The sequence below is a fragment of the Eumetopias jubatus genome, unplaced genomic scaffold (genome assembly GCF_037043125.1).
Source record: "Eumetopias jubatus isolate StellerSeaLion01/CBP00866 unplaced genomic scaffold, mEumJub1_p1.0 scaffold_10, whole genome shotgun sequence".
Taxonomy (NCBI): domain Eukaryota; kingdom Metazoa; phylum Chordata; class Mammalia; order Carnivora; family Otariidae; genus Eumetopias; species Eumetopias jubatus.
Genome location: NW_028274816.1, coordinates 106,733,720 through 106,742,805, shown reverse-complemented (window position 1 = coordinate 106,742,805; position 9,086 = coordinate 106,733,720). Strand labels below are relative to the sequence as shown.

Sequence of the window (9,086 nt, the reverse complement as noted above, 5' to 3'; positions counted from 1 at the left end):
TTCAGACGGGGGCTCCCGGCCATGCTGCAGCAGCTCATGGCACCCCGAAAACGAAGGCTCTGTGCCCCGATGCCAGGGAGCCGGGGGAGAGCTTTCCCAAGTTCGTTCTCTCCCGCCAGCCTACAGAACCTGACTGATGTGCGGCAGGATACGGGAGCTTTCTCTCATTTCCCCAGATGAGAAAACAGGTCCACAGAAGGGGAACGCTCAAACACATCCACTGGGTCAGGTGGTGATAGATTCAACTAAGAAACGGAGACCCGAAGCACAGTGGCTTCCGTAAGGCAGACATTTGATTTTTCTCTCACAGAAAAGGCTGAGGGGGGAGGCAGCCGAGCGCTAGCATGGTGCTTCTGGTCCACACCACTTCCTATTTCACGAGGCGTTCAGGAACCAAGCCTTCCCCCAACTCATTGCTCTGCCACTTGCAGGATGTGACTCTTAGGCCCGTGGTCTCTGATGGCAGCAAGAACTGTCCTTCAACTGTCTTATCAACTGTCTTTCCAGAAGTTGCCAAATAGCCCTTTGGCTTACATGTCGCTGGCCAGATCTCGGTCACGGGACCACATCTAGGGGCAAGAGAGGCAGAGAGATGTAGTATTTATCTCAGGCAGCCATATGCCTGGCTAAACACTGAGGAGTCCATTCCTACGGAAAAGGGCGAAATGGCTAGTACGGGACAATTAGCGGCCTCTGCCTCCTGTGTTATGGGGCAGGACCAGGCCCAGAAGCCTGGGGTCCTTGCTCCAGCCCCAGGGGCCCTTCCGCCCAGCTGCACCAGGACGTAGACATAAACCCACGTCCCAAAACAAAGGAGGAAGAGGTAACATTTGTGGACGAAGTCACTTAATTTCCGCCCCCCTCCCTCCCAGTGTTCCAATGTAGGTAGATTCCTAGGTTTTCACCTAAGGAGGTCTGGCAGATGATGTCCTTTGCCCAAAGCCACCCAGCTAATGGGGATGCAGATGTCAATTCCTGCAAGCACACGTTGTCAGTTCGGAGGCAGCCTCTGTGGTTCGGGAGGTGGCCCCGACATGGTGCACTGGGGAGCTTTGAAGTAGGCATCCGTCGCTTGGATTTTGAGCTTGGCAGGCCGACAGGAAACGGGTCCGGCGGAACCAGAGCCCAGCCCCCGACCACTGAGTGCCGGGTCTCCTCCGGCGTTCGCGCCTTGCGGATGACGGCAGCTGCCGCTCCTGGAATTTGGCATAACTGGCAGGTGCCACCCCCCTCAATCTCGCCTCCTCCTCGTGGGGCCTCTCCTCGCCTGTCGCCCCAGCCCCCGGTTCTCCTTGCCGGACCACGGGACTCAGTCTCTGAAAGTAACATTTCTCTCCCCGAATCCCCCGCCATGGCATTGGATCACTTCCCAACCCGGAGCAACTGGTTCACTGTGTCTCCCACAAGCCCCTACACCTACCTAACTTGATAATCCAGGTCTCCGGTCACCCCCCGACCCTCAGCTGCCTCCATCCTCCATACACCCCCTTCCCCCACTTCCCTACCCACCCACCACCTTGTGCAGCTCTGAGCAACGGGCCTTGCCTCAGGAGACTGCCACATGCAAGGTCACGGGCACCCCTGCCAAGAATGGGGAAGGGGGTGACTCAGTTCCCGCTTGCTCATCCCAGGGAGGAAAACTGAGGGGGAAGGAGGAGAGGGGAGGGACCAAGCACCTACTGCTTTTGTCTCAAGCTTCATTCAGAGGAAGACTCGGCTTTGCTGCCAGTTGCCCTGACACGGATTCCCTCTTGTTAGCTTCACAGACTGCGGGGAAGATTCACCCTGTCAGAGACGGGGACACTGAGGCCTAGACAACACCTGTGCCCAAGGCCCAAGGGCAGAGGCAGCCTCCAGGTGCTCTGAGAGCAAGCTTGCCCACCTGTGTCCATATTGCCGTTCTTGCCCTCGGGAGACTCCAATCTGATGAGGGAGGTACGGATGCTGGCCTCACGGGGTTACAGACCCTGGATCCTGAGTCTCAGAGGGTGATATGGGCTGTGGCCTCAAAGCTTGCTCTACTCGGATGAAGGAGACAAGGAATCTGCCCTGGGGCAGCTCCCCGGCTGGGGTGAGCAGATTGGGGAGCTGGACCATGGGACCAAAAGCTTTGTCACTGAAGAGTAGGGGTGGGGGTAGGACCTAGAGCTTCTTCTGGGAGAGGAGACAGGTTCATTCCAGAGGAATCCGCTCCCCTGTGTTGGAATGGCAAGATCAGACGATCAGAGAGCACTTGGGAGTGCCTGGGGGTCCATCTCCCCTGGGAAGATGTCACAGACATCGCTCACCAAGGGGAGCAGCGGTTGGTGCCTTCGTAACGAGAGGCAGTTGGATGGAGCCCTTACCTTTGTGAGGTCCAAGGGGACATAGGATAGGAAATATCGGCGGGTGGCAAGAATATCAGGGCCCAGAGGTCTATTCCAAAAGAATTACAACTCAGGAGAAAATCTATTGGCAAGATCCTAGCTGAGAGGAGTGGCCAGGTTAGTGGGGAAGGCAGAAAAGGAGGGATGAGGCAGCCGAGTGGGCGCGAGGGTGAGATGAAGTTATTAAAATGGGCCCCCTCCCCGCCGCCGCTCAGGCGGAATGTGTGCCAAGCGGGCCAGCCCTCCAGCTGTCCCCGGCATCTGGCTCTCCACAAAAGAGGAGCCAGAGGGGGTGGGGCAGTGTCCCCCAAGCCTGCTGCTAGCTCAGCCAGGCCAGGTGAGGAGGCCTCAGGACCACTGGCCTGCTTCTCTTCCTCCAGCACCCACACGGCTGTGGGAGGTGGTGGGGCCTGGGGGGCATCCGCAGGTGAGAGAGTACACCAGATTCCAGCCCCCCCCCCCAGGGCAGAGCCTGAGCTCCTGGGCCTGTCTGAATTCTGAGCACCTGTCCCCACGGCCGAGGTGGGGGTGTGTCTCAAATCTCCGCTTGGGAGAGGTGGCCCCAGGAGGCATGGTGCAAGGGAACGCTGCAACAGGAGTGTGAGCTTGAGTCATGTGCCCTTTCTGGGTCACTTCATACAGCAAGGAGGCTGCTAAGGCCTCGTCCAGCTCTGCTCTGTACAAGGGGAGCACCGGGCCATGCTGAGTGCCGGTGGGCAGGGGAGACAGGCTGGGGGCGGCAGGACCCCCTTCCCCTCATGCTAGGACTCTCCTCACTGTGCATGGCCAAAAGGGACCCAGGGACCCTGAGTGCTGCCCTCCCAAGTGAGCAGACCTAGGATGACCTGAGAGGGCACTGTGATCTTGGTGCTTGGGACTCAATGTTCTGCTCACTGAGCCCCAACGGGCCCAGCTGACTCCCAGGCGAGGCGCCACGGGCAGACACCCATCCCAAGGCCCTCATCTCGGCTGGGGGCAGGGCAATGGCTGCTTTCAAGCCTCCTTCTGTCCCCACTTCCCCCCAGCCTGGCCTGTTCCTGCACCAGCACGTCATCAGACCGAAACCCCAATACCCCGATTCTCTGAAAGGACCCTTCCAGGAGATTTGCCCAGGAGAAGGAGCTGGAAGTCACAGGTGGGAGAGAGCCTCAGAGGTGTCTGTCCATGTCGGGGAACCAGGGCCAGAGAGGAACGGAGAGGTCATGTGAGTGGTCCTCCGAGTGTGGTCCCTGGGGCCAGGAGCATCGGTGTCTCTCTGGGCAAATCCTTACACCCCACCCGAGACCTACCGAATTAGGCACTCCGGAGCCCAGAAATGCATGTGTTAACCAACACTCTCCGTGGCTCAGAGGCCCACTCACATGGGAGAAGCCTGGGGTTGGGCAAGCTCCTCATTTTACAAAGACGCGGAAAGAGACCAGGGAGGAAAATGGACTTATCCAGGGCCACGGAGCAAAATACTGACAGAGCGAGAGCGAGGGCCCCCCACCCCGGGCCCACCCAGACGGCCACCTAGGGAGGCAAGGAGGAGCACGAGGGCCCATCCCACCTTCTAGGTTGTCTTCCCCAAGATGCTCTGCGGCTGCCACCCCCACCCCCCTTGGAGCATCAGGCAGTGCCTGTCTAGCCTTCCCGATGGCTCCAGAAAGGGGGCCAGAGAGGGAAGCCCTGAGCCCTCAGGGAGCTCTGGTCTCCAGGACATGTCCTGCCGCCATCTGGGCGGGGCTGGCTGGACGCTGGGGCACCCAGGGCCCTTTCCCTCCCCGGACAATTCAGAATCCAAGGCCTTGGGAAAGCTTTATTCCTGGCTCCAGAACAAGACTCTGCACACAGAAGTTGACAATCAGGTGATTCCACACCCCGCCCGCCCCTCCCCCACCCACAGACAGACACCATGGAACGGGTCCAGCATGCCCTGGACAGTCTGGCGTCCCCCGGCCCCATGGCCAAGGCCAAGACAGGAGGTACCGGCTCTGTCCAGGGGAGCCCCAGGCCGACAGGCAAGGCTCGCTGGCTGGACGAGGACACTCCCAGAGGAGCCGGCAGGAGGTGGGGTGGCGGAGGGACACGGTGCAAGGGCGGGCTTCCATCTGTGGCCTTGGTGTGGGGAGAACCACAATCACCCTCTGTCTCAGCTTAAGGATGGGTGTCCCGTCCGCACAAGGGTGGACGGGGGTGACGGGGTACGCAGCCATGGCGGGAGAGGGAATTCTGGAAAGGGATGGCCTGGCTGGGAACAGAGGGTCTATTTGTCAAGACATCAAAAAGACTTCAAGGGTCACCACTTCAGCCTCAAGCCAAGCTCAGTCCACAGTCCAGGACAAGGTCCCCTCGGTGGGGCCCGAGAGCTCCTCCTGCCCCCCGCCCCTCCCCCCTCCCAGAGCTGGCTACCAGGCAGCCCCATCTCTGCCGTCCTTTGTCGCCTACTTGGAGTCCACACTGAGGAAATGCCCCTCTCCTTGCTGCTGCTCTTCCTCAGGATGGCAAGGAGGGAGCCCAGGCTTTGGGCTCCTCTTCATCCCTTTATTGGGGCCACACTGGTCTGCCTTCCCCAGAAGCCTCCGGGACCCAGCATCTCCCTGCTGCTCAGTGCGGAAGCCCTGCGGGGCTGCCCAGAGAACCCACTGCTCCTCAGGTGCTCCCGTGTCCCAGTCGCTCCACAACCTCAGGCTGGGCCAGCCCTCGGGACCCCTTCCCTGCCACCACTGGAGACTTGGCCCTGGCCGCGCTTGGCATCTCCTCCTCTCCACCCCCCTCCCTGCCTGAGGTCCCTTCCTTTCCCTGCCCAGTATCCAGCCAGATGGCCTCCTCTGTGGGCCGGCCTGGCCTCTGTGGCCTGCCCAGGGTCACCCGGAGGGGTAGTAGGGAGTATCGCTGTGGTAGTTGTAATCCGGGCACACCTTCTGGACCAGCCTATAGTCTGTGCTATAGAAGGCGATGTAGACGCAGACGACTTTGAAGGGCTGGGAGCAGCTCCAGGTGGCCGAGCTCTGAGCGTGGTCTCGGGAGCAGGTCTTGGCCGGGTCGTGGGTGCAGAGCGAGGTCCGGCGGCCCCGTTCCACCTTCTCCCACTCCATTCGGCAGTTGAAGATTTTGGAGGCCTTGGCTTCGATGAAGATCTGCTGCTCCTGGTGGAACTCTACAGCTTTACTGGGGGGTACGAGGCTGATGGAGATGTTGCCCTGGCCGGTGGCGTTGTGTCGGAAGTGGACGCTGAAGGTCCCGTTGCCGTGGTCCACGATCTTCCCGGTGACGAGCAGGTTCAGGGCCACTGTCTTGATGTTGGAGTAAAAGTCACCCCAGCCGAAGATTTTCTTCACCTTGGCCGAAGGCGGGGGGCTGTGGTTCGGGCGGTTGGGGGGCTGCCCAAGGACCCCCCATGCCTCCCCAGGTGGAGCCAGCAGCCCTAGGAGAGTGGAGTTGGCCATGGGGCGGGACTTGGGTGAGATGTGGCCCCGCTTCCGAGGTATCCGGGGCCGGGACTGGCTCTCATGGTCATCGTGCTCAGGGTCCTCTGAGCCGGGAGGGCCATCCTCCTGGCCATAGATGACCTGTGGGGGGAGTTGGGAGGAGAGTGAGAGCCCTGTCCCCGGAGGACCCAGGAGTTCTGGTCCCTGTTCCCCACCAACAGCCTAGCCTGTCCCTTCCACTGACCTGAGGCTGAGGGACCCCCGCTAGGCTTTGGGTGTACACTCTGCCTTGTGTCATGGTCCCAGCTCACCTTCTGACATTCAGGTCACCCCCCCCACCCCTCACCCCCGTCCTGCCTTTGGCCACTACTCAAAGTCTGGAAGGATGATCAAGAATTCTCTGGGGCGCCTGGGTGGCTCAATTGGTTAACCGACTGCCTTCGGCCCAGGTCATGATCCTGGAGTCCTGGGATCGAGTCCCACATCGGGCTCCCTGCTCAGCAGGGAGTCTGCTTCTCCCTCTGACCCTCTTCCCTCTTGTGCTATCTCTCATTCTCTCTCTCTCAAATAAATAAATAAAAAATCTTAAAAAAAAAAAAAAGAATTCTCTCCAGTGGACCAGTGAGACATTGTCCCTGCCCCTAGGGAGTCTCCAGTCTGATGGGGGAGGCCCAGCTCCCGATCTTGGGAGAGTCCTCATCAGATGTCAGAAGCGTTAGCCTTGTGCTGATGGAGCCCCCCATCTTATAGGAGAGTCTATAAGGTCACAATTTCACAGAGGAAATTCCCCGCCTCTGAGAAGTTCACAAGGTGATGATGGGGAGGCATAGTCACTGCCCTCAAGGAACCCCGAGTCGAATAGGAAAGCTCCATCCCTATGCTGGGAGAGCCCCCGGGTTGATGGGAGAGGTGCAGCCCCTGCTTTTTGGCACTTCCTCGTCTGTCGGATGAGACACCACCACCCTTAACCCTAGGATATTTTGTCCTCTGAGGCTAAGAGAACCAACAGACAATGGAATAAGAAAGCAGAGCTCAGTGACGTTTTCTGTCATGTACAAATGCAGTTAAGGTTTGGGCAGGAGGACTAGGAAGAGCCCTGCACTGAATTCCACACCCAGGATGGCCAAGATATGGAAGGTCAGAAACTCTGGGGGTCACCGATGATGATGTGCCCGGACACTATTGCTCCACGAGGCGGGAATTCTTATGCCCATTCTACAGATGAGGCCACCAGGATTCAAAGGCAACATCCCTACAAGGCTGAGTCACATAGGGTCCGCCCTCCCATTCCACCGCTCACTCCTGGCCTCAGGGACCAGATAGGTCCGTTTATGGAGGTTCTTACCCAAGCCCATCCCCACTCAGAATCTTATGCCAAACTGCCAAGGCTTGGCCGGCCTCTGCTGGATCGGCTCCGGCAACAGGCAACACCTGGGCAGGCCTCCTGGAGGAACTGTGGGGAGGGCCGGCAGGACAGCGTGACCCAGCTCAGACAGCGGCCGGCTCAGGAGGGCAGCAGGGAGTAGACGAGGTTTCCTGAGGGCAGCCGCCTGGTGTGTGCTTACTCAGCTTCTAAAGAGAGTACTGGCCCTATGTGTCTGTGTCACTGGCACTAGGGGCACCAGCTCACAGCTAGGCAGCTTCGGGTTTGCTGGTGACCCCTGGGGTGAGGATGGGGGGATGCCTGAGGGCTGGGATCTGGAGGGCTCCAAAGGGGCCCTGGGGTCTTCATGTCTCTCCGTCCCGCCCCCCCCCGCCCCCTCCCCCCGCGTTCTGGCCCCAGCCCATACCCTCAGAGGTGTGCCAGATGGCCCTCCCTGCTAGGCCCCAGGGGTAGGGTAGAGGGACAGCCAGGAGGGCCCGGGGCTGCAGCCCCGTGTTTACTTGGCCCTGAGGGTCGCCGCTGAAGGGCTGGAGGGTGGGGAGAAGGGCCGCAGGTGCGGACAGGAGAAGGGAAGGGTGCTTCCACATTGTGGCAAAGGGGAGGTGGCACGAGGGGGGGGTTGTTTTGAGGAAACAGGCAGGTCCAGATGTGGGGCCGAGGCTTCTCTACGGCAGGACTGGGGGCGGGGGGCCGGGGTGGGACTCCCGGGTGTCCCGGGCGGCAGGGACGCGGCGAGCGAGCGCACGGGGAGCGGGCTCTGGGGCGCTCCGCTCAGCTGCCGCGGGCGCCCGGGGCGGGAGCCGCCTGCCCAGGTCCTGTGGGGCTCGGGCTGCGCGCGGCCGGGAGAGGAGAGGAAAACAACAGGCGGGGAGGGAGGGAGCGGGAGGGAAGGCGCGAGCGGGGCCCGCGGGGGGCCGCCCCCCCTGCCTGAACAGGCTCCGCGCGCCGGGGGACCCAGGTCCCGGGCCCTCGGGGTCCCCGAGGTCAGAGAAGAGCCCAGGGCCCCAGACCTGGCAGGTGGTCAGCTCCGCCACCCACCCCCACTCCCCTTCTGCGCGTCCCGGGGCGCCGGGACCGGGTCGAGTAACCCTTGGCGCCCCGCGGCTGGCCTTTTCCCTCGTGCTGGTCGCACCTCCCGCAGCCGGCGGCCGAGTGGGTGGGCCAGGCGAGCACCCTCTCCCCGCCCCTATTAACCCTTGCGGTCCAGTCTCGGTCCTCGGACCCGCCCTCTCCCCCGGCCTCCGGGCTTCCCCTCCATCCCGGGGATGTCGGGGGGGGGGAGGGGGGGGAAAGAAGGGAGAAAGTTTCCGGGCTCTCCGCCGTCCTCCGGGCCCCCGCCCCTCCGCGCAGCTCCCCGCGGGCCACTCACCAGATAGAGGCTGCCCTGCACTAGGAACACGAAGCAGCAGCGAGTCAGTTGCATCTTCCTCCTTTGCTCTCGGGCCCCTTGCTCTCCTCTTTTCCTGCCGGGCTCCCAGGCCCCTGCCTCGCCCCTGCTCCTTCAGGCGCGCCGTCCCATGCTCCAGTCCCCGGCGGCTCGCGGCCCTCCCCTCTGCTGGCCGCCCGGGACCGACCCCGCCCCCTCCGGTCCAGCTGTGTAGCTGCCGCCCCCCTCCCCCGGCCCAGCTGTGCGCGGCGCGGCCCCCTCTCGAGGTCCCAGATGTGCGCCCCGAGCGCCTCGAAGGACCCCAGCCGCGCGGTGCCTCTGCCGCTCCAGATCTGCGCTCGGCGCCCCCCTCGGTCCAGCGGCGCCGCTCTCGCCCAGATGTGCTGGGGACCCGAGCGCGCGCCCGTCCCTGGCGCTAATTCCCCAGGCCAGACGGCCCCTCCCGCCCCGTCGCGGCGCGCCCCCTGGCGGACGCCCCTGGCTGCGCCGGGCCCTGCCGCCCGCTCCCCGCTCAGCGCCCCGCCAGACTGGAGCGCTCC

General features: G+C 62.3%; 1 protein-coding gene across 1 annotated transcript; it reads right to left on the bottom strand.

Annotated features, from left to right (window-relative positions):
* Positions 1-4,225: 4,225 nt before the first annotated feature.
* Positions 4,226-8,733, bottom strand: NXPH3 (neurexophilin 3). The gene is made up of 2 exons (XM_028093704.2): positions 8,530-8,733; positions 4,226-5,917 (listed from the first exon to the last, which is right to left on the bottom strand). The coding sequence occupies exons 1-2, from the start codon at positions 8,581-8,583 to the stop codon at positions 5,213-5,215; spliced, it is 759 nt and encodes a 252-aa protein (XP_027949505.1). The 5' UTR covers positions 8,584-8,733; the 3' UTR covers positions 4,226-5,212.
* Between the last annotated feature and the right edge of the window lie 353 nt (positions 8,734-9,086).

What these genes read in the sequence shown, in the direction of transcription:
- NXPH3 (XM_028093704.2), bottom strand. Translation starts at nt 8,583, where the DNA reads ATGCAACTGACTCGCTGCTGCTTCGTGTTCCTAGTGCAGGGCAGCCTC. An exon ending in TGCAGGGCAGCCTCTATCTG is followed by an intron (nt 5,918 to 8,529) that starts GTGAGTGGCCCG and finishes CTCCCCCCACAG; the next exon opens with GTCATCTATGGCCAGGAGGA.